Source organism: Neopsephotus bourkii, unplaced genomic scaffold (assembly GCF_033783945.1).
Source record: "Neopsephotus bourkii isolate Nb327-2 ecotype Australia unplaced genomic scaffold, CSIRO-AGI_Nbou_v1 NB_1589, whole genome shotgun sequence".
NCBI lineage: Eukaryota > Metazoa > Chordata > Aves > Psittaciformes > Psittacidae > Neopsephotus > Neopsephotus bourkii.
In genome coordinates, this window is record NW_026902065.1 from 2494846 (window position 1) to 2519722 (window position 24877).

The following is a 24877-nucleotide window of genomic DNA, read 5'->3' on the forward strand; positions in this document are numbered from 1 at the left end:
CTTCACTAAGCATATTTCTCCTTTCTCCCATTTATTATAACATCTGTTCCCACAATGTCTTACAAACCATCAAACTAAGAGGCTTATTACCAGGATGGCCGTGTATCCTAGTACAGTGTAATAACTTAGAATATGATCCATCCCGCGATCACAAGAGATTACTACAGACTGATGTGCAGGACAGCTAACAAGCACATGCCCACCAACTCTGTAATACAACTGTTGCAATGTTCCCACTCATATCACAGAATCACAGAATGACTTCGGTTAGAAAGGACCTTAAAGCTCACCCAGTTCCAATGCCCTGCCATGGCCAGGGACACCTTCCACTAGACCAGGTTGCTCAAAGCCCCATCCAACTTGGCCTTGAACATTGCCAGGGATCAGGCAGCCACAACTTCTCTGGGCAACCTGTGCCAGTGTCTCACCAACCTCATCGTAAAGAACTTCCTACTATCAATCTAAATCTCCCCTCTGTCAGGTTAAAGCCATTCCCCTTTGTCCTGTCACCACATGCCCTTGTAAAATGTCCCTCTCTAGATTTCTTGTGGGTCCCCTTTAGGTACTGGAAGGCTGCTGTAAGGTCTCCCTGGAGCCTTCTCTTCTCCAGGCTGAACAACACCAACTGTCTACCTCCCAAACCAAGCTGAAAGGGACATCTGTTATTTTGATATTGTTATTGGCTTGTTATTATTATAGGTCTAGAGTAGAAATACCTGGGGGATCAGTCATTCTAACCTGATGAAATGCAAAGCATTATTATGGGCACCCTCAAGTTCCCTACAGCATTTAGGTTGTTGTTTTTCATTGCTATGGGATTTCCAAAAGTATTTTATATTTTTGGGGAAAAAATTACCCTTTATAGCTTTGGGGATACTAAAGAAAATACCACCAGATTCCAGTAGAGTGCACATTAGTTGTTTCTCAATTTGACCATGAGTACCAGGATTTGATGAGTAGCAAAAGTACTCATAAGATGTCTGTCCATCAAGGCCTCTAAAATGAGCTTGCTATGGACAGTGATATGCTTTATCTGCATTTAGTGTTATAGAAGGCCCTCTATTCCCTGAAGCCATAATGCAGCCTGCCTGATACAACTCTCTTTTCTTCTGTTATTCTTTCACTTCCACCTTTCCCCCTCTGCTAGTTGTAGATTTGTGGTGGCCCCCTTTTCTTAATTTTTGGACAGGTATGAAAATCAGTTCCATTTAAATCCTGTTCAACTATTTTAATAGGTGCACATCAATAGCCCAAACAAGGAGAAAAATCTTACCTACTTAAATATTTCATGCAAATGTCCATAAATATTTATCATGATTAACCAAGCAGCTTCTTTATTACAATTTGTAGGTTTGGGTTCTTTTTTAAATTTTAGTCAGAAAATGTCCTGCAAAGTAGTGATCACATTGTTATATAATAACTTGCAGCTAAAACAGCATATGCCATCCACAAGGAGAAAGGACTAACTACACAAAGCTCAAAATATAGGAAGAAATGGGCTTTGCTCTAAAAGCAGTCATAGGCTTAAAAGTACTGCACATCTTCATCGTGTATGAGATTAAACAATTGTATTAAAGAGATTGTACATGAAACCTTCCTGAAGGAGAATCTTCCTGGAGAGAAGGAAGGAATGAGGCAGTTGAAAGCATTCCAACTGCTCAACTCTGTTTGCCTCTGAAGCTAATGATCTTCCTCTTCACTTACTGAAACTACTCTATGCAGCTGGTAGGGCAAGAACTAGACTGGATTTTAAAAGAAAGGTCAATAATGTACTGCTGCTTCTTTACTTTTTTGAAGCCTTCAACAGGTACTTGTTTCCAAATCACTCAAGGACCCTGTGAAAATCACTTCCTGTTTTTAGATCAAAAGCCATCAGGAAAAATGTTTCAGTGCTTACCAGAAGAGTTTCTATTTCTTAATGACAGCAGAATCAATGGAAGAACTTCTTTTACTTCTTTTCAAGAACCAGTTCTATGGGTTTATGGAAAGACACTGTGGAAGAGTGATCTTGGGAAGAGCTGGGTGTACTAAGAAAGCCTGCACTGACTGATTTGATTGACGGCTTGGCTTCACAAGCAAAGATTTGGGAAGGGCTTTACCCACACTCACTACAAGCACGATAACCAAGGGCATGTGGGATATGCAAATCTGGTTGGAAAAAAGGCTGCTTAGGCAATCAGGAAGTTTCTGACCAGGACTGTCATCTCCTGGGGCAACCCTGAGTGACCCATGTGCTGGTCCACCCGCATGCAAGGTTGGATCTGCAGCTTCCCAGGTACCTTGTCACCTGCAGTTTCGACAAGTGAGAGTAAGCCCTTCCAGCCTGTGCAGTGGATTTTTTAGGTGAGGCGCAGCGTGTGCAGAACTGGCCCCACCCTTTAAACCTGAGGTTTAACTGCCACGGCCTAGCTACCTAGGGCAATGACAGCAAAGTCCTCAGGTCATAGGTTTTATAAGTGTCCTTCTCTTAGACGGAAGACCTAACACAGCTAGACTAGCTCCATCAGCCTGGGTTTGAAGTTAGGAGTTTTCCTTCTCCTGTGAGGATGGCTTGTCTTCCCTAACGAAGATTCAGGAAGGACTTTACCCATGCATTCTGAACAAGACTGTCATCTCCTGGGTCAATCTCAAGCAATCAATGACACAACAGCACAACATCAAACATCTAGGAGGGATTCTGACTGTACTCTACAGAAAACACGCAAACTTGAGGCAACATCTGGTAACAGCTGACATTATGATCAACTATTGCTTTTTGTACCTATTTCACCTCTTTTGACTGATGGCTTGCTCTAGGCAGATGTCCTTATCACCAAACCTAGAGACTACAGAAATAAGGATTACTATGGTCTGCACCTCATGACACGGATGTGGTCTTTCACTTCGGTTATACTTGGCCACCTGATTGCCACTGATACTTACATATTTCCATAGCCCCAGAAAGTCTTAAAGGACCTCAAGTTTGACTTCAGGCTACACATGTGAGTAAAGGAGTAAACAGTGGCATAGAGCATTATAGAAACTACTTCTTACTTGTGCCTTGGGTCCATTTGGAAGCAACCTCTTCCAGTCACACAGGCACTGAATATGCTGAAGATGATTCTGTTCAAGCTTCATGTAAGAGAGCTTTAAAGCTGGATACTGCCTGTGTTCTGATGATATCTGTTGTAGTTTTATCTGTTTTCACTGGCTTATATCTACATATGGATGCTGTGCAAGTACCAGCTCTCTGCTGACTGACTACAGGGCATATCTGCCTACAGAGTTCTCTGGTCCACTCCAAGAACACAGGATGTGAATTAGCACAAGGTCAAACCCAACATGATAGCGGGACTAGAGAGGGACAACATCAGAAATTGCTGAAAGGGATGCTTTTGGAAGCCCCTCCTAACAAAAAACATTCCTTCTTCCATGTGTCTTCTGACAAAGAGAACGCTGTTCACAAAAGGCCAGTTTGTTTACAAGACATCCCTTAGCTAGTATTGTAATTTGTTGTATTACCGCAAAACTCATTGACTATAACTAGTTTTGAATATTAGTGTTTCAAATCTAAACAGTGTCCTCTGTTATTTCCTCAGTTCCCTCCCTCTGGTCTCCAGAGAGACCTAGCAGATACTTGTGTTACCAGATGTTAAGAGGCTGGTATGCTTTACATTCAATGCTCTGCTTCCAATTCCTCAGAAATCAAAGCAAGGAAGTAAGAATTCTTTTGCTTCAGTAATCATTAAAACAGTATCACATTTGCCTGGCAACAGAAAAGGAGTGCATGTGCTGCAATGGAAAGGATTTGGTATTATCAATCTTTTGCTTCCCTACCACATATTAAAGAGACTGAGCAATGTTCTCACACCAAAAAGTAATACCTAAAAATGTCGTAAGATTGTAACATGTAGGTAATAGGCTTAGCACAGCACAAAGTGGGGCAGAACCTGTATTTTCCAAGTGTATAGACAGGTGAAAAGATGTCTCAACCTGTCCCCCATTGAGGCCAATGGGATCAAAACACTTTAAGTTGCAGTCAGACTGTTTTCAGTTGCTTCTTCCTTAACACCCTTCCCACACCTCCAAGTCCTTCAAGATTCAGAGAGCATGGTATAAGTCATGGGTTTTTGCCATCAAGGTCAAAGGGAATCCACTGCTTTTTTCAACAGATGCAGAAACAGGTTCCCAATTTTCATCTTACTATTAACACTAGAGGGCTACCTGCCACCAAGCAGCTTCCTAGTAGTTACCCATTTTCAGTTCTCCCTTTGAAGATCCAGAGGTGCCCAAAATCATGTCCCAGGTGTATGTTTTAAAGCATTTTCCCCTTTTTCTTGTCTCTGCTGGTGCAATCATAATTGATTCCTGATTTGCTTCCCTCTTACACCAAAGCTCTGAGCTATCTACCTGCAGTCTCGTCTTTAAAGAAATATGTCTGTGCAGATGACTTGCAGACATCCCACTCTATCTCTCGTCTTTTATGTCCATTCAAAATAAGCCCTTTCACTCCTTCTTCCAATCTCTCTTGATAGCCCATTGACAAACCTATCACTTAAAGCCAAATTCACACTTCAGGGAAAAAAGGACAACAAAACCAACAACCAAACCTCAAAACCGTGTGTCCTGGGTTTAGCAGTAGCAGTCATTTTTCTCCTTCTTGGTAGCTGGTGCAGTGCTGTGTTTTGACTTTCGGGCTGGGAACAAAGCTGATAAAAATGATGTTTTGGTTTGGCCAAGGACTTTGTGAGCCTCATGCTCTGCCAGGGAGGAGGGGAAGCCAGGAGGAAGCAGAGACAGGACACCTGACCCAAACTGACCAAAGAGGTATTCCATACCACAGCACGTCATGCCCAGGAGGTAACTGAGGGGGACCCGGAAGAGGGAGAGTGGACCGCAGGGTTGGAGGAGGTATCGGTCGGTGCTTGATCGGGCTGGGGGGCAAGTTATCGGTCGGCTGTTGATGGGGTGTTGTATTCTCTTCCCTTGTTATTTCCTTTATCATTACTATTATTGGTGGCAGCAGTAGTGATCTGTGTTATACCTTAGTTACTAAACTGTTCTTATCTCAACCCGTGGGAGTTGCATTCTTTTTGATTCTCCTCTCCGTCCCTCCGAGAGCAGGGGGAGGGCAAGAAAGGGGGGGAGTGAGTGAGTGAAAGCTGTCTGGCATTGGTTAAACCACGACACAGTGATCTTGCTTAAAATAGGCAACTACTGTATTTTTCAGATTCGTAAGTCAGAGAGTTGTGTACCAATTCCTCTCCTTGGTTCCAGAAACATCATTGCTAAATTAGATGAACTTAACAAAAAAAAGGGATATGGTCTTCTACTACTGCATTCATGAAAGATCTGAACTGATCAATGGAAACATGCATGTTGGTATTACGCATGTATAGCAGGCATATCGAACATGCATTTATTTTTATTAAATGTATAGCTTACCTTTCTGCCCATGACGACTGCTAAATTTATCTCCAATTTCTGGACGTCTAGTTTGCCTCAACAACATTTTGATCAAGAAAGCATCCTCTGCATTTGATGAAATCATTACTTTTTCAATATAAGAATCAGTTGCACCTTTGTAGCTAGTACAAGAAGAAAAAAGACAAGTTTTACATCTACGAACCAAAACCAAGTTACAGTCAAGCATCTGTGTTTTGGAAACTTCTGGCCAAACTGTAGTCTTCATGGAACTTAGATATGGGAAGCCAATGAAACAAAGACTATATAAAGTTCCAGAGTACAGTATGTTTCTGTAAAAGGCTTAAGAGATACAACAGAAAGAAAGGGAGAATTAAGCTGAACATGTAAAGAACAAAGTGTATCTTTTTTTGTCATGTGGGCTCTTCTCTATGGAAAAAAGCTTCCTAGTATATTGCAAATGTCTGGATCCCCACTTAAGCAAAAGCCAAACACAGAGTTACAGCTGATGAGGGAGTTTAAGGAACATACCATCAGTATTTAAGAACAAAATTATAGTATAATATCCTGACTAAAACTATGCATCAGGTACAGGTGTGGCAATGAACCAAGGGTAGAACGCAGTACAAGGAACCAAGAGAGATGAACCCTAGAGTCTGAGATGCAGAGATTTTTGGGAGGAAAAAAAAAAAGAAAAAGAGGCAGATATCACAGAGCAGGAAGGAAACTATTCTGGTATTTGCTTTTTTCTATATATTGCAAAATATATTCCTTTGACTTTTCTAGAATTTAATATTTTCTCAGATACCTTTCCTCCAAGTACCTTCCCCAAGTATAAAGTTATGAAGCAACGTACGTTACTGGCACATCTTTGTATTGCGGCTGCTGAGGCACTCCACTTCCTTCCAGGGGCGTCTGGGTCACAGTTGGCATAGATTTGTTCACAAGGACTTGCTTATTTTCTACTTTCTCACCTATGAAGAACAAGGAAAAAAAGCACCATGAAAACATATCTGGCTACCTATGTTGGAAATACATTTTAAGCTTCACAAAAAGGTAACCTGGACTAACTGAGAGGAACATATCCAGGAAATTTGCCATGTTATTTTACTGACTATTATATGGTAAGGGAATCATTAAACTAGGTTGGGGTTTTTTTTGGTAACTAAAACAGAATAGATGCATTCTGGTGCACTATGAGAACAGCTCTTCAACATACCCTGGGTCTAATGAATACACAAAAGCATCTGAAGTCATTTGCTGTAATTACGGAGAAAATTAACAAACAAGGCTAACTGGCAACTTTTAGAAATTCACACTTGTATTCGGGACATCGCATCATTTCCACAATGAGTTATGTAAGACTACTTCCAGCCTCTCCTTGCACTTACTTTTTTCTATTGCTTCTGGGTCTCGTATATCAGCTGTTTTCCTTTCCATTCCCTTATCCTGCACTTCACATAGAAAACCAGACCAGTAGCATGCCCAGTGATACAAATGCACATTGTACTTGCCTCCAACCTCCTCCACAAAATTACACTGAACTTCAGCCTATACCTCTTTTCTGTCCATATGAACTATTTCACAGAGGTTTTACCTCCACACTGAGAACAGTATCCTAATACTCCAGGAGATTCTTGCCTGTTTTTCTTTAACTAACTTTGAAAGCTCCATTGTGATGTGTAAAAGAGCAAAAGTGACCCAGTTGTGTTGCTACAATGGAATTAAGTTTAGTGCCTTTTACAGCACCTTTCTTACTAAATCTTGGCAGATCTGTTAAGCCATTTCCTAATTGAAGGATGATAGTATGGGAGGATTCTTTCTCAAATTTATTTCCATTGGAAACTCATACACTTATCCTCATAACTAAATGTAGCTGTATTTACTTTCTTTTCTCTCTCCTAACATATTGCTGAAGTGTTAAAAACACAAGGTTTTACTTCCTCAAACAACTGCACTAACTGACAGCAAGGCAGGAGGTTTTGACATGCGAAATCAAAGTAATAAGGAATCCATCCTTAAAAAGCAACAACAGAACATATGAAAGACAACAGTAAAAAACTACAGTATCAAAAGTTTGCCAGTTCAGGAATAGAAGAGGAATACAAGTTCTAACACTTCAATAGATTCACACTGTTAAAGACTCACTCTTCTACTTAAAGTTTCCTAAATATAAAGCACAAAATCCCCCAGTGATTGGTACCCTGCTGCTTTCAGAAACTAACATGTTTTAATTTCCCATTACAACACCGTCACCTTCAAGAAGAAAAAAACCAAACTTATTACACCAAGTATAAAACAAGGTGCACAAGAATTATGAACAGAATATTAATTTCTACCTCAGATTATGAACAGGCTATGATCGAACATGTAGTCTGACATACCTGGAGAGCAGATACCATCAGCATCTAAAATTTCATGGCGCCAGATTGGTTTACGGGTAGCTGCATCCAACATCGGACCCATGACTTTATCAAATGTCTGGTTTGTATAGCGCTTCAGTGTACACTTGGCATTCTTATATACAAGACACCTTCCAAAACCTAAAATGCAACACGAACTCATCTGCTTAGGAGTTCAAAGATTCTTTATAACACATTATCAGAATAAACCAAGAATGCTGATCTACCTGCTGAGTAAGAGAACTTAAATTATTTTTTTTTATTAATAAGATTATTCATTTTTATACATGGATATGTATAACATTGTACATGGACACTTAGTAGCACACAATTTAAAAATCGGATCATGCATGCTACCTTTTTTAGACATTGGACTACAGTCCAATTCTGAAGTTGTGCTAACCCACTTCTATACCTCTGCACGCACACACAAACACAAACATCATTTCTCTTACCTTTGGTGGCTTCACAGAAAGACATAACATAGGAGAGAAGACTGTGACAGGATGAGAACAGCACCTCTTCCTCTCAGGAGTTCTAAGAAACCTGAACTTTTACTCATGTTTGTGGCTCACACAAGCTAGCCTAGCAGGGAAGTACTGATTGAGCGTTTCATATATAATCACCCTGTTGCTCACTTTTTTCCTATCTGAAAGAATTTTGAGTTATATATATTGTTATAAAATAGGTTTGTTTTGGGTTTTAGATGAGAAAAGTAGCATCTCTGGAATTTCTCTCCAACTACAGCAACTACCCACAACACTAAACACTTTAATCACATTTAGAATTGCAACAGCCAAAAGAAAGGCTTTCTAATCCTCCTACATTATTTTAGTCCATTTGGAATATCATTGCAGCCACATACAGTACATCTACATCTTTAGATTATGTCAAGTAACTCCTGACAAGCACCACAGCTCTCCCTGTAAAAGTTACCAGTCTACCAGAAAAGAAAACATTCAGTTTTAAATCATGCCTGTTGTTGTTTTAGAAAAGGAGGCATAAATTAAATGCGGCAGACATTAATGCCAAAGATACATGTCTAGGAAAACTATTATTGCTGCCTAGCAACGAGGAGGAAGGGAGTGTAGGGGGAATGAAGTGATGGAAGAATCTGATTTTGGCCACCCGAAACTAAAACCAATTTGATCACACTGTACTATGTCTTCTCTCAAGGGAATTTATTTAGAAAAGAGAGAGAGACAAAGTTTTAGAGCAACTCGCCTCCAACCCCCAGCAGCATTAATACAAAGCGCTGAAGAACTATGGAGAGAGTGAGACAGGCACAAGCACTGGTTTCACTTAGTTACCTTATATTTGGTGCTTACATACTTCTACTTAAGCTACACAGGACTGCAGAGATTATTATTTTAAGGATGTAGGTCACTGGTTTATCTCTGAATAAACACTAAATTATTTTGCTTTAGGAAAACACTGCTATTTTCTCTCAGAAAGTAGGCAATACTCTTTTTTTTCCCTCAGATCATAAGCTGACAATGACACTCCATTCCTTTCCCAAGTACATTCAGAAGCCTAATTTAATCTACTGCTTTTTTTACTGGTGAAAATAATGAGACATCCCCTCTGTTAGTAATGAGCAGAGGTTCAGGTAACCATCTATAAAGCAAGCCCAACAGAACAGATTAAATAATAACTCCCATTTTTGTAAACTAAGTATTTGTTTAAAGGGGGCCATTTATGTTTTTTTATTTGAGGTCGAAAGTTAGCCATTTTTTCTTATAATATCCATAATCAGAAATTTATTCCCATCTTGGCAACTTCACCACACTATTGCAAGCATTGAGTTACAATCACTATTCATGCAGAAAACAAACAAAAGCATACAAAGCAGTTTTGGAATCTGATTTCTTAATTGGAGATGTACTACTCTTAACTGCAATAAGAGTTATTCTAGAATATCGCCAAGAGACAAGAAGTTTATGAAAATATATACTAGAACACATGCTAGAGAAGTGGGAAAGAACTGACAGTTCTTACCTCTGTCTAAAGAGGCCTTGTTTAAGACAAGAGCATCTTCAATGTCATAACCACTGTAGCTCATCACAGCAACTGTGGCATTCTGTCCAGCAGGCAGTTTCTCAAAATCTATCAGTTCTATTGTTTTTGTTTTTACCATTGGCCTTTGAGGATAGGCTAGAAGGTACATGAGAGTATCTATCCTGTTTCTTTGATTGTATCCAATAGTACCTGTATGTAAATGGAAAACAAAACTGTGTGAACAAAGTGAGTTACCTAGAAAAGTTTTGGCTTAAAAAATTACCAAGATACAAATTAACAAACTGAGGAATTTAATCTAATAATAGAAATTCTTAAGGAAAAAAAAGGTGGATAACTGTGAAAGACAGAACTAAAACTACTTTATATTATTATATTTAAATAAAGATGTAAGTGGCTTCTTCATTTACACTTCCAGGAAGAATTACTTATTTTTTCTTAAACATGGAAAACCTAAGCATCAAGACAAAAAAGAGCAACAACAATAGAAATCAAAGCCAGGTCCTATACAACTGAATGCAAATGAGAATTTTTTAAAAATCATGACACTGACTAAAACTGCAAGCATGAAGTTTTATTCATATTGTTCTAATAGCCATAGGGTTTTCTCTGGAAAGCTGAACTTGATTCCATAGACCTGATCCAAAATTTCATGAGAATCGATAGAAAGACTCCCATCGAGCTCAAGGGGAACTGTGGATCGAGCTCTGTGTCTTCCACATCGTATTTCCTTCCTTTTCTGGGCAATAATTAGTTCAACAGCAGCCTGTGTTAGAATGTCACAAAGCACGAACAAAGCATACAGTTAACAGCAGCCAAGACTGATTTACTTTCTGAAATTAGAGGCGTCATTGCGAGAAAGACTACAGTAGAAGTTCACTCACAATATATTTGTCTTTTTACATGAAATTAATTTTAAATTTATGGTCCAGAACTCAATCCTTCGCACAGACCTCCCAGCTTGAGACTGAAATTTTTGGCCCTGTCCCATCAAACTGCCAAAGTGTCTTCTGAAATCTGAGGAAAAAATAATTAACACCCAGCAGGGAAACATAAACCGTTGTGTAGCAGAACAAAAGTTAAGGCAATCGTATGTTATTAGAGTTTGCTGTACCAGGACTATGCTATGTCTCTAAGTAATTAAGAAATTATAGTCTGAAAAGTTAAAAGTTTTAGAGCTTTAAGTGCTAAATATTCTGCAGTGCCTGTGCTTAGGAGGCAAGTCTTTCAAAACTTTTTTCATTTTCTCCTGCAATTTCAGAGGCTGGCTGCTTGCAAGGAAAGGTGAAAACAGCCAGTGTACAATGAAGACTTCACATAGCCAGAATATAGTACAACTGAACACAAATCGGCTTAGGGGAGGGCAGCTTCATGTTTTAGATGCATATACTTGCAATTTCTGGTTTCCTGCATTTAAGTAAAATGTCTAGAAAAACAGATTTCTGAAACCAGGCAGCATCACAAGTATTCCAAAGACCTATCCTGTCCTTGGCACTAAGCTCTCTTTCATAAACCACACCAGGTCAGAGGGCAGGTTTAGATTAGACATTAGGAAGAAATTCTTCATTATGAGGGTGGTGAGGTGCTGGCACAGGTTGCCCAAGAAGCTGTGACTGCTTCATCCCTGGCAGTGTTCAAGGCCAGGCTGGACAGGGCTTGAAGTAACCTGGTCTAGAGGAAGGCGTTCCCTGACTCTGGCAGGCGGATGAAACTGCATGAGCTTTAAGGCAACCCAAGCCATTCTATGATTCTGTGATGATTTCAAAGGACAATAATGAGGAGACAGCTCAACAGATACTGTCTGAAAATAAACTGCTATAATTGACTCTCGTATACTTGAACTTGTCTTGGTTCTAGAAAATGGATTTGAAGCCACAGGCACAGCATTTTCAAATGGCAAGGAAGATTTGGTACAGCTGATGGGCTTCACTTGTCTCTCACTTTGAGCAACTGCCTTTCTGTGTTTTTTTGAGAATTAAATTAATCATCTCTGAGCAGTACTTTCTGTGTCCCATAAGAAACAAGCTCATAGGGCCTGGATTCATCAACACCGAAGAGCTTCCCAGTCACTGCTCTCAAGGTCTACCATCTGAGAGCCCTATTCTCTTAGCCCAAGTATTACACACTGTTTTTATTTCACTTTGATTTAAAAAAAACAAAACACCAACTTGGTTTTCCTACTACACAGGTAGGAAAATTCCAAACAAAAACCTAAAGCTTTAGACCATTTTTCCCTCTGCACCTAAGATGAACAATCTGAGTGCTTTCAGGATAGATTTTCTGCTGTAAAGTTCATCCTCAAAGTTTCATGGACAGGTACATTTTCCTGTTGTTGAGAGAAATCTTCTCCCAAGAAAGCCATGTCAACTTCCAGTTTTTAAATGCTTGCAAATGTTTTTCTTCTCTGAGATGCTTATATGCTGTACCTGCTATGGTTCACTGGTTAGGGATACTAAGATGCAACAATGTCCAGAGCATCTGATCATAGCTAAACTTGTCTTATACCCCAGTAAAAATCTGTGGAAATCCCCTATATTATCAATGATTACAGCTGACACTTTTACATATTTCAGGCAACGCAATTTACTTCTCTCTCAGAGCTCCATGTATTTCAAAGTTGGCATTTTGTAATCAGAGGTTCAGATGAGTCTAACAGAACTACTACTGTTTGTATCAGACCAGGAGCCATGGGCAATTGACATCACTGAGATTTTGAGCCTTAATAATAAATTGTATTTGGTCAAGTCTTCAGGAGTTGAATGCTGTATCATATCAAATGGAAAACACATACATATATACAAATGATGGATACCCTAGCAGGAAAGAAGCCAGTTAGACAATGATTCAAGCATACAAGTGAAATAAATTAGGCAAAAAGCATGCTTTATGCCAACAATATTTGTCCTAATTGCTATGATTTAATGGTTATACAAATAATGCCCTCTTTAGAACGGTCTAACAAACCACAGCTTTAAACCACAATCTGCTTATTTAAAATTAAGAAGTAGCTCTTGTCTTACGAGGACTGGTGTGTTGGGACCAGACCTCACTGTGAGTGTTGAAATGGGGGAAGTCACTAGCTTTATTTCTGTTTTCTCTCTGAAAGAACAGAGCCCTTGTTTGCTTCAGCCAAACAGCCAAGTGAAAGTAAAGTATAATTAAAGTTCACCATAACAAACCCTGCTCACAATGACCCACGTTTATAATGATCCCAACAGCAAGAAGCAATTTTTTTTCTCACTGGTAATTAGCCCTGTTTAAAGCAAAACACACAAGGTTGACCTGGATACAACAAAGATCATTTTCTTGCTTTTCTCTTTTTTTCTTTTGCTTGGTGTATTGTGAATGCCTGTGTGCATTCTTCCTTTTTTTTTCTCATTTCCTGACTTTTTATTTTTAAGTATCGTTTGATCATTCTTCAGTGTGAAGTAATCACTATGAAAATGCTATCTATTGATATTTAGCATAAGTATTCTGATGCAGACTTTTGAGAACCCACCAGAACAGCCAGCTAAAACAAACATTTATTCAATTCTCTGGTGTATTACTTAGAGCAACTTTACATAGTACAATCAAAATAAGAGGGATACAGAAAACAATCTACTTAAGATATGAGCCAAAAGGGCTATTATTGCACATGCCAAGAAAAGAACTGCTGTACTACTGTATTTCTCCTGATTTCACCATGGATTTTCTACTATTCTGTTCTTACACATGACTACAAATCAACAGAGAAAGGAATTTTTAAATGCTGCACTAAGCCTTGTAGAGGGGACTCCAACTCATCTCAGAGAGATTTTCACAGTACACATATTAAGTGATCTGGACGTTCAGCATTTGAAATACTCTTTTCACCGCAGAAAGATTAAGAAGTCAGTTAAAAAGATTATGGGTAAACTGGGGTTAGTAGTCTGGCTCACTTCTGTTCCAGCACTTCTGTGTCTGCTACCAGGGAGAGAAGAGCTGGCAAAAAGAGACTATGTCACAGAGCACAAATGCTGCTCCTCAAAGAGCAGTGGCAAAACTGAGCCCTGACAACAAAATACTCAGGTCCAGCTGTGATGACCAGCAACAGCTGGTTTTGCTTCGAAGTTTGTTTCAGTTCTCTGTTAGCTCTCATCCTACTAACAAGCCTTTCATAACTGCCAAAAACCAACAACCCCCAGCACTCCGTTCCTTGAAGTACATTTGTCTTCTCAACTCAATTTTAACATATTCAGCTGGTTACAGTACAAGGTAAGTCAGTATATAAAGGGCTTTGCTACTTCCCAGAAGCAAAGCAATATGTACATGATACAGTAAGAGGGGTCCTTTGTAATATCAAAGAAGTTGCTTTAACATAAACCTCTGCAACAGAGTTTGTCCACCTACCATCCTCCCCTAAAATACTTCTACTCTTTCACAGATTGAAGTAATCTTTAGCATCCAAACCCTCCTTTCCTTACTCAAGACTCACGTAATGACATATGCGTTGAAAGTGCAGCGCACAGTTGTGCTGTAAAAGTGTACAGCTTGCTTTGTGTACCCACACCGATGCTCTCGCAGATGTGCATGTGCGTGTGCAATATGGTGGATTACTGGCAGGAAAATGTGTATGTTTTAATTTCCGACATCAGGCTTTTATACAACACTTCACAGTCACGGAGGTACAGTGTCAAACTATGTCTTAATGGACTTGAGAAGCTCCGTTTAAAATGATTTCGCTAATTGTAGAAGCCTTTGATCCTCTTACACGTTATTTTAGCAACACATGGGATACAAACAGGCCAGACTCTTGTATTTTAATCTTAAATACTTCTCAGATTTAAGCTACAACTGTTAACTTTGCACTGAAATGTCAACACTGAACTGAGGTCTTTGCAGCTGCTGTTTTATTTGCCACATAATCATAACTTCAACTCAGTCCTACAGTTTGACCTGCAACATATGGTAAATTATCTATGCCAAAACAGAGGGATTTCTTTCAACTTCATTTCACTGAAACCCAGTTTGCTCAGCCCTATTCCTTCAAGATGACTCATTCTGCCCATGAAAGGGACATTTTTCAGGACATTTAATGTTATCCTGCAGAAGCATTAATATTTTAACACCTAATGCTTGTCACGGATACTGTATTACAGACCCCATTGCAAGCTCTGATGTCCACTCTCCATTTACTTGTGCTTTCACACCCTTCCCTGGCTTGATGCTGCTTAAAAAAAGAGCTAAGAGTGTCCAAAGCTGCTGGGCACAGCCTTGTGACATGGTCAGAGGGGGTCAGTGTTGACCAGCACAGGGCTCTCTTTTCCAAGTCTGAGCCCCAGGGCTCCCTCCATGCCCCCAGGCTTTGACAGCCAAGGGAGTGGCACAGTGGACTTGGACATGAGACTCTCTAAATGGCAATGTTGGACCAGGAGCTGCTCTGTAATTTCAGTATGGAGAAAGAAAATAAGATAGTTACTGAAAAGTGGGGGTTTGAAGCACTACATCTTCTCCTAAATATAAACAGAACTCCCCCTCCACGTGAAAAGTTTCAGGAATATCCTCTGAGTGTCAATTGATCCATAAATGTAGAAAAAAGTCTTTTCTGCCTCTATCTACTGTCACTTATGGTGGGTTTTTTCTTTTTTTTTTTAACAATTATAAAAATCTTCAGGTGTTTGCAGATACTTCAGGCAGAGGAAAATACAGCTCAGGTCATGTGCCAACTTTTAAAATGTACTTTTATCTAGCTGCTTATTCTTTGAGTCAGGTGTTTTGTCATAACAAACCGAAACAAAGGCTTTTTTTATTGCTCAAGATATTCAATGGCTTTTGTGTTCCTAGCGTCAGCAGGAACGTCAGAGGATTGTATCCAAGGAGCTAAATGTGCAAGACCTAGGGTCAAAGCAGCTGAATACACCAACCTCAGAAAACACAGACAATGAATTGCAAATGACACTCAAAACAAAACGGGAAAAAAACCTTCACACAGAAAACTACAAAAGAACTCCACAGATACTGAATTGGCTTTCTGTACACACTGATCCTGCTTAACTGTGTGTGGTAAGTAACCAAACCTTCTGAGACTAATAGTCATAAAATAGAGACTCGGGGGTGGGGGAAAGATAATGGGATGGGGGAGAACTGTAAGGAAAAAGATTGCATCGCTGCCCTTTATTTTTAAATGTAAAGGGAGGACATACATCTGTTGCTGTTTTCTGGTATTTTGATGCACCAAACATGACAGTTCAGAACAAGGCAATTGCTTTGCTATTAATTCTGCTGAAGAAGTCTCACAAAAGGTGCAGTGTTTCAGTTTTGAATACACAGCATCCAACAAATGGTTTAGTAAACCTAATAGAAGTGGTAGTTTTTCCATGACACAGAGCTGTTCTACTGTAGGTCTCGACTTGCAAGCACGCCATTAATATAACACATAAAACTGGCATGTACAGCACCAGTCTGAATACAGCTGTCTGAACTGATGTACTGCTGGTCAGGTTCTTCCTGGGACTCACTCTGGCTTGATCACAGGCCATGTGACTTGGATGCTTTAATGTTAGTTTAGCTGTGTATTAAAGGAAGGATGAGAACTTACCTAGTGTCAATCACCCATGATAACAAATGTAAAACCATTGGGTTTTAATGAACAACTATCACATTTGTAGAAACAATTATTAAGTGATGCAGTTTTCAGTCATTTTACTGAGAGTTGTTACTTGCCCTCTTCATCCAAACCAGAAAAAGCCCAAAATCGAAACTACAGCTGCAGGAAGTGTTCAACTAACTAAACATTTTCTTTCACGTTTTTGATTACTCTTTTCTAATGTCACTGTAATTATTTATTTATTCATGTTTAGGACATCTACTCAACTATTCAGGGAAATGCTCCTCTTTCCGTGCTCTGTCTCTGTGAGAACATGTTTAAACTCTTTTTGTCTGGAAACCCACAGCATATTAGAGCATAAAGAGGAAAAAAACACTCTGTCAATCTTGCAGCTATGCTGAAAATGTGAAAGCCACGACAATTATTAAAAAAAAACAACACAAAAAGCAACAGTGCCCCATTTTCTCCGTTTTTTTGTTTAAAGCACGAAGACCTGCAGATATGATTGCTCTTCATTGAGCAAAACTGAATGGTATTTTGGCTTTTAACTTTTCCAGCTTTCACAAGTAAATTCTTTCTTCCTCAAAGCTGAAAAGAAGTGCCGATTTCCTCTTCCCAGCAAAGCTTTCACATGAACTAGAAAGACAGAATTTCTGGTTTCTTTTTCTATGTAGCTTCAAAAACTACATAATACTCAAAAAAGGAATGAAAAAAAGTCTTACCCATTGCTTGTTTCCCCATGGCACACTGGTAAGTGTTTCTTGGAGACTGGTTGTGGTGAGGATATGGAATCAGTCCAGCACAGACACCAAGAAGCGTGAAAGGCTCAATCTCCAAATGTGTTGTATCTCTTAAAGGAAAGAATACCAATTACAGCAGTCTTGTGAACAAACATCTTCACTAGAATTTGTTTAATTTATCAGTTATCTCATAATACTTCAGTTAATTCTGTTTAGGAAAACTTAAGTCAGCAGGACCTCAAAATATGGATTCACTATGGGATTTTGTTTTTTTACAAAAAGCTTTATTTTGGCTTTAAATGTTTCCACATGAGAAGAAATAAAGGAGAAACAAATGAGGGTTGAAGAATTTCCACCGTGGACAAAAAGCCTCCAGATAACGACAACCTGAGGGAGCTCAGTAAGGCAATAAATCATCACTTTATACAGTAAGACCTAAAATGCCTTAAGGAATGTCTTCTCACGTAATGAGAGTCCTCCACATGAAATTACAAATCTCAGAGATCATAGGAATCCACTGGGGAAGTGGAGGAAGGAAGGGCAAGACAGATTCAGGTACTGGGGGGAAAAAAAAGTGTAGTTTTAGTTTTCCAAGGTCTGTTACGTAGTCAGTTAGAGGGAAAACATCTATGTCCAAAACAGATCAGTGCCACAGGTGACAAGGCATAATACAACACTATTGGAAAAGCTCTGCACATATTTTGGAAGTAATCACATTGTTAAAAGGCAGTATCAATAATATGTAAAAACACAGGGAGGATGAGTAAAGACTGAGAAATACCAAATTTGTTCCACTTGGCATGAGCTTCAGAGGAGAAAGTCCATGCTCAATAAAGACAATTAAACCTTAACATGCATTGGGATGCAAGTGGAGAGACTAAGGATGGAGTGTAAAATAAAGCTTGGCTGGAGCAGATCTGAATTTAAATCAAGATAAGTAACTAGGAAATAGGGAAATTTGAATTAAAGATAATATTAACTAAACCTATCCAAAGAATTATCTTTCACAATGTTCTGGAGTTACCACACAGAGCTTGGGTTTAGGCATGCATTGCTTCCCCCACATGCCTAACCCACTGCATTATGAAAATCCCATATTTAATGTTTGACTTCTCTTAGAAGTCTTTTGGAAGACTTTTTAAAATTAGTTAATCACAGTAATTTGATTACAAAACTTTGAGACCTGGAAAAGGAAATGACTGGCAAAATCTTTACAACACTTACAAGCCAGCAAAGCATCACAAGCTCAAAAAGGCTGAGGAATTACCCACAAGACTGAAGACAAGGACCAGCAGGAACTTACATAAACAATGTATGTACTACTGGAAAAAAATGAAGTCTGAAAACTGAAAAACCTGGAAATCCTGAGGAGCAAACCTAGTGAAATGATTTATCATACCCAGAGATCTTTATAAATCACAAATATGCTTAAGCAACCTAAAAATCACCTGCTGGTCAGAGGATAGCCACTATTCTTCACTTGATAAAAAGCAGCTATGTTAATTGAAGCCTGGCTTCAATTAATGAATGGCAGAATCCTAACTGCAGTCAAGTAATTGCAAAATGGTCTCAGAAGCAAGTAGCAAACTTAAAGCACAGATTGATCCTCATTCTGCAGAACTTCACAGAACTGCTGACACTTCTCAAACAATAAAACAAAAGGCTTAAGACTTACTGACAGTGAAGTCAGAGAATTTGTTCAGAAAATACTAGGGCATGGAACTACATACACATTTTCAGATAGGGGATTCAATGCAAGCATTTTTCCATTTTTTCTACTTCAACCAAAGAAGATACAACATCTGCAGATCCTAGTATCTTATTAAGTATTCCACAGTGCTAATAAGAGATCTTCAAACTTTATAGAGCAGTTTAATTTCTGTAAGTCAAAATGTCACTGCCAGAAATGAGCACAAAAAAGGGAGGTAATCTCATGAGTTTGAAAATCAGAGTGACAAATGTGTGAGGAAGAAATTGAACACATTAAATAGAGTCAAATCCTCCAAAGAAAAAACCCCTAATTGGATTGGGAAGGTAAAGAGAGGATACTGTAGCTAAAAGAACCCTACATTACAAAAGCAGGAATGTTAATGGGATACTTCACAATAGTGGATTGCATCAGTTGTATTACCAGAACAAGCTGTACCAACATGGTTGCACCATTTAAAATGCAAGATGATCAGCTGGGGGAAGGGGGTACACAAATCAACTACTCAGGATGTAGGGAATATCACTACTAAACACAAGAAGCAACATGCTCGTCCAGTGTAAGCTCAAATACTTATGGCACTATTAGCTACAAGCACTGAAGCTAAACTCAAATGAAACTGACAGATAACGCAAGAATATCCCAAAGTTCTTGGCAGTTATTGTCGAATCATTTCCTCACACTGGTCTACTGGAAGTTCGCTGTCTCCTATTTTTGATTAAACAGTGATTTCATGTGATATGCTCCCATTAATATCCCTAGCTGTGCCAGGTGTCCTGTAACTTAAACTTTTCAGCTCTGGTGCTCTGTGGAAGTTATTTAATTTTGGCACAAATGACAGCAATTGTGTGTGCTCTTCTCTGCTCATGTATACAGAAGCCAGCCAAGAGCATGCAAGAGTAATTTCTTAAAGGGATAAAGTCTTCAAAAGCCTGGACAGGAGCAATACAATATAATTAGCAGACTTAATGCATTTCATCTGGCAAAGGTTAAAGATAACTGAAGGTCTCATCCAGATCCACTGAAATCAATGATGTCTTTCTATTGGCTTCCGTGAGTGCTTGACCAGGACAAAACATTTAGAAAATGTATTTTCTGCATAAATCTACTGATCAACCATTTCATGGAGATAACTTCTAACATCTTCTAACATCTTATATTCACTTGACAGGATATGGTCAGAAAAACATAAAAAAAAAAAAAAAAGGAAAAAAGATAGGAGGACTTAACAATTTAAAAGAATCCTTCCTTTAATGTGGGCTCTTTATCACAGTCACAAGACAGGAGAAAAAACAAAGCACCAGGTCCTTCAGATACATGGAAACCACAACAAATCTAGAAACCTTTCTAAATGAAAATCACATACCAGGAATGGGTTTCCTTCTAGGATAAAGAATACACAGAACAATACAGATGTTTTTATCAGTGCCTATTATGCATATAAAAGTCAAAGTGTAAGATGGTTGCTTAGGGACCCTCTACAGCCATACAGGTTTTCCCAAATAACAGTCATGACATGCTAGGATCATGATTTAACACATGGAATCATTTTCCTTGTGGATTCCTATTGTATAAAATTACTTATAATGAGCAGTCCAATGATTAGAACAAAAGAAACAGGATATCTCTTGTGTAGTTCAGATCCCCAAAACCTACACCCCTTTTTGTAACCACCCCCTGGATAAAATTTAGGATGTGTGTAAACAGCTTTCTTTCTTCAGCTTTCATCTTGAGTCGTTTCAACCAAGGAAACTGTACTGCCATGGAGCAGTGTGTGCAAAAACAGTAACATTATTAATACAGCTGCATTTCAGGGAGTCAACCTATGAGAACATTTCCTGTACAAGTGTTTCATCTGAATGCATACTTACTTATTAATTGTATGTTCATATAGTGCAATGTTACAGTCATTTTCTTCGTTCACATCCAAATATTCAACAAGGCCTTCATGTAAGAAGTCTTCAAAATTCCTACAGTTAAATTAAAATAAATTACACTACGAGTACTTTCTTTGCTTGTATTTATGCACAAATATGTAATACGTATATTGGAGGAATGTGATGTGTAGGAGTTACACTAGAAAAACTTTTACATCAAAAGCCCCTTGCCCATTTATTGTTTCACACAGTCTGGCTGACCAATATAATTTATCTGAATAACTAAATAAAATGTTCCTGCATGTACTCATCAGCACTATGAGTGAATAAATGTGAGCAAATTTCAGGGTAATCTAGTGAGTTTTTGTGATGGTTTGCAAAATTTAGTTAGAGCTAAATTTAAACACTTTTGTGTAAGTGTGTTATTTTAAACAACCAAACTAAGAATGTGCAAGGAGTTTCAAAACTAATTCTGAATGTGCCTAGTTCAGGGCAATCAAATTGATATTCCTGCAAAATGTTTGATTTTTTCAATGAGGAGAAGGACAATATTGCCTCAGGCCTTCCACTTGCAAAAAGATGAGCCTGTGAGATGTATTTATTCTGTATAATTGCCAATTTCTTAGCCGTAAAAAGACCACCAGACTTAATTAAGGCTTTAAATCTCCAACACACCAATCATTAATATATCTAAGAGAGTAAAATTCTCTACATAGCTAACCCCGAAATACTGAAATACTGACTGAAGTATTTCCACACAGTATTTACTTAGTAAACATGAGTATGGTCTACTTGAATTGTGTACCTGTATCCCTGAGCCAGCTCTTCCATGTGCTTGTTTGTAACTGCAGGTTTTTGCTTCTTGACAATTATGTAGGGTCTACAATTAAAATAAAAAACAAAACAACAAAAGTATTATCATAACAAATATTTAGGCAGGTAACACATAAATACAGTAATTATTCAAACTTTGGTTTGATACACAGATATCCTGAACTGACATATTGTCTACGAAGTACCCAAAAAGTATACCAGAAAAGTTAAGATTTCAATTTTGAGGAGGAAGCCTCTTTCCCCCTCCGAATCTTTAAACTAACGTTTTATGAGTTTTACCTTCACATCTTGTGGTTGGCTTTAAAAGATTTGATTTCCCAATCTACAAATCTAAGAACAGCACTAAGTTCTACGGATACTGTACTTCATACAACACTGGGTGAACAGCTTGTGCTTAAGTGTCCACATGCAAGAATGCATTTTGCTGTTACTAACATAATGTAAATTACAGGCATTTACTATGGGTGACCTCAGATAAATCCATAAATTTCAACAACACATGGATCTCTGAAGGCTTCCTTACGACACAAAAACACTGACACAAAGGATGGCATGCAAGAATGAAATGTCAAGGGCTGTTGCTATTTGGACAAGTTGCTCTTATAAAGAACAGCAAATAGCTACAAGATACTTGTGGAGTCCACTCTGAAGTCTAAATAACAGTTTGAAAACTACTTTCAAATGGTTAATGGGGGTAGCTGAACAATTGCAGGGTGATGTTGCCACAAAGCAAACTTGGTAAACTGGAAATCTATATGATATCACTTGTCTTTATATCACAAATCAGAAGTTTTGCTGCATCTCCAAACCTGCAGAATGGCCGACATTAGCCCTGACTGGAGAAATGTTTTCTCCGCCACTGAATATGCGCCTACTCTGTATCTCTTGAGGCATGATTATCTGATAGTTTGTCCATGTACTATTTTGTACATGTGCCTCTAGTGTACCTCCAACTTTCAACATACTCTGAAATTCAATTAATGAATAAGGTGGAATGCCAACTGTAGTTGTGACTGCTGCTCCTTCAAAGTACACACAAAATATGAACAGAAGTAGTCAATGCTAGTCGGCTACTCCCTTTTTGAACTAGTTGCACACTGTTACCATAATCTGATTAGAGTTTCTATCCTCTGCTATAAAATAACATAATTTTCTATCTCAAAATGTTGTTACGTTCCATTCTTTATCATTTTAGACACCCAATTCCTTTCTGCTTTCCTATGTCTAATAAAGAGCAAACACATCTCAAGGCAGAGACCTTCCTTATTGGTTTACTGAATTTCCTACCTACTTACGGGTAAGCAGTGAAAAAACCCAAAGTTGGAAGATATACTTCTTGGTATTATAACAAACAGGTATGCACACCTGAGGAAGTTTTGCACCAGAAGTAAAGACAATGAGTAGCTTTTCATTCTAAAATGTGATACCACATTAATGGGATACCAGACTAATGGCTGCTTGTTTCTCACTTCGCAGAAAGCAAAAAACCCCTCCAAGGACATTGGATATTACTAGAGTTGCCAATCAGGTTGATTTAATCCCCTCTCACCCTTTTTAAGAAGATGAAAGAAAGAATTTGTTTTGAATTTTCTTTACAGATAAACCAGATTTCTCTGGGCTTTTGTTCTTTTTTTAGGTTGCTTGACTATGTAGGATGTTTTTCAGACCTGTCTGTTTTGAACGAGGGCTATTTATGCAGAAAAAAAGGTGGTCAAGTCCTACTGAATTTGCTTATATCTGTACCCATGAAACTCTTAGCCCAGTGTATTTACAGTGCCTAAGACAATGTTTATAGTAAGTTCACTAGTGAGAGAATTCTGATGAGATGTTTACCTGCACAACCTCCCTCCATCAGACGAAATATAGACACATCTGTCACAAAGATTTGTAGAGATGGAAACAAATTCATTGATATAACCTGCCCGACGCATTATCCGAAACGTGTTGACTAATTTCTGATGATCACGTATGACACCGAGGATGTTACCTGTTCAGAAGAGAACAAATTCATTCTACATTCTTTGCATATCCAAAACTCTACTTACAAATTCTCATCACATCTAGCATGCATAGAAGTACTTCCTACATCTTGCAAATAACAGGAGTTGTCATAAAATTTCCCTTTTCTGACATGGATTAAGGATTGTCCCTTTTCTTCTCAGGAAACGTAAAAACCCTAAGTAACATAATTTCACAGGTCATCTATCTATTTGCCTCCAAACAGCTTCAGAAATCACCTTTTTTCATATATGTTTCTGCTCAGGTGCCCATTCAGCAACTGGTGTACAAGCAAACAACGCTTCTGAAGCCTGTACTGAAATGAATCCAAGGTTTCCAAGAACAGACCAAGGAACTGTCCTACTGCCTTGTCAGAAATTTTAGATAGAGCTGGTATTTTTGATATATGTGACCACTCACAACAGCAACATAATTCCTCCTTCAGGAACTTAGCTCAACAAGCTTCTGCTATTTAAGCAGGGCACTTTAGTGCATAATTAAGTACTCTGATGTACTTAAATATGATGAACAAGACAAGTATCTTATTCTCTTGATGATGAGTATTTTACTCTCTTAATGAACAAGAGAGTAAAATTCATTTACAGTCACCTGACCAAAGTTAACTTAGTATATAAAATAACTGTGGTGTCATTTTAAACAAAAACTTTGAGGGAGGAGACAAGGCATAAGAGTGTAAGGAGTTTGTAAGACAATAAAAAGATCTTTATAGCTTAAAGGATTTGTACTTAAAAGACTTTCTTCCCTCTTGAGTTACAAGTTTAAAACAGAATCAAGTCAGTCATCCACAAGCCTGAAACTTTTTATGGATTAAATCTTCAAACTGAATAGACTGAATAGAAAATTGTTTTGCCTCACTTACTACTTGAACACCTCCAGATAGGAACGTAACTACCTTGTTCCATACAACAGATTAAGCTTGTGAAGGAAGAGTCTAATTCTGCTCTGCACTCCCCTTTGGAAAATAAAACAAGACAGAAAAGAGTGCACATGGTTTCACTGAAGCTTATCTTTAACATACTGCTGCAGAAAAGCAGAGCAAAGCAATGCAGTTTGGTCAAGTGTTGATTTTATTTTACTGGGAAAAGGCAGGACTGAAGAACAACTGCTGTTTAATTCAAAGGTAAATGGAGAACTTATTCATGGTGACAGACATTAAATACTGGTCCCTGGAAGTAGATGCTGTTGACAAAGGGTTACTGTAAAAATCACACTTGTAGTTTTTAACCTGTCAATATTTTGAAATGTGATATCATGGTACCTGTACATATAGAAAGCCACAGAAGGAACATAAGTGTGCAGATGAAAAGCAC

General features: G+C 38.4%; 1 protein-coding gene across 1 annotated transcript in view; it reads right to left on the reverse strand.

Moving 5' to 3' along the window:
- The window catches only part of POLR3B (RNA polymerase III subunit B), a 76595-nt gene that overhangs the window by 19445 nt on the left and 32273 nt on the right, over positions 1 to 24877 (reverse strand). Inside the window, exons 16-23 of the mRNA XM_061371833.1 lie at positions 23382 to 23535; positions 21520 to 21594; positions 20709 to 20807; positions 17112 to 17239; positions 9804 to 10013; positions 7788 to 7946; positions 6260 to 6377; positions 5425 to 5567 (exon numbers count right to left, since the gene is read on the reverse strand). Of these exons, the coding sequence (XP_061227817.1) occupies positions 5425 to 5567; positions 6260 to 6377; positions 7788 to 7946; positions 9804 to 10013; positions 17112 to 17239; positions 20709 to 20807; positions 21520 to 21594; positions 23382 to 23535 (1086 nt within the window). The remainder of the gene's footprint in view (positions 1 to 5424; positions 5568 to 6259; positions 6378 to 7787; positions 7947 to 9803; positions 10014 to 17111; positions 17240 to 20708; positions 20808 to 21519; positions 21595 to 23381; positions 23536 to 24877) is intronic.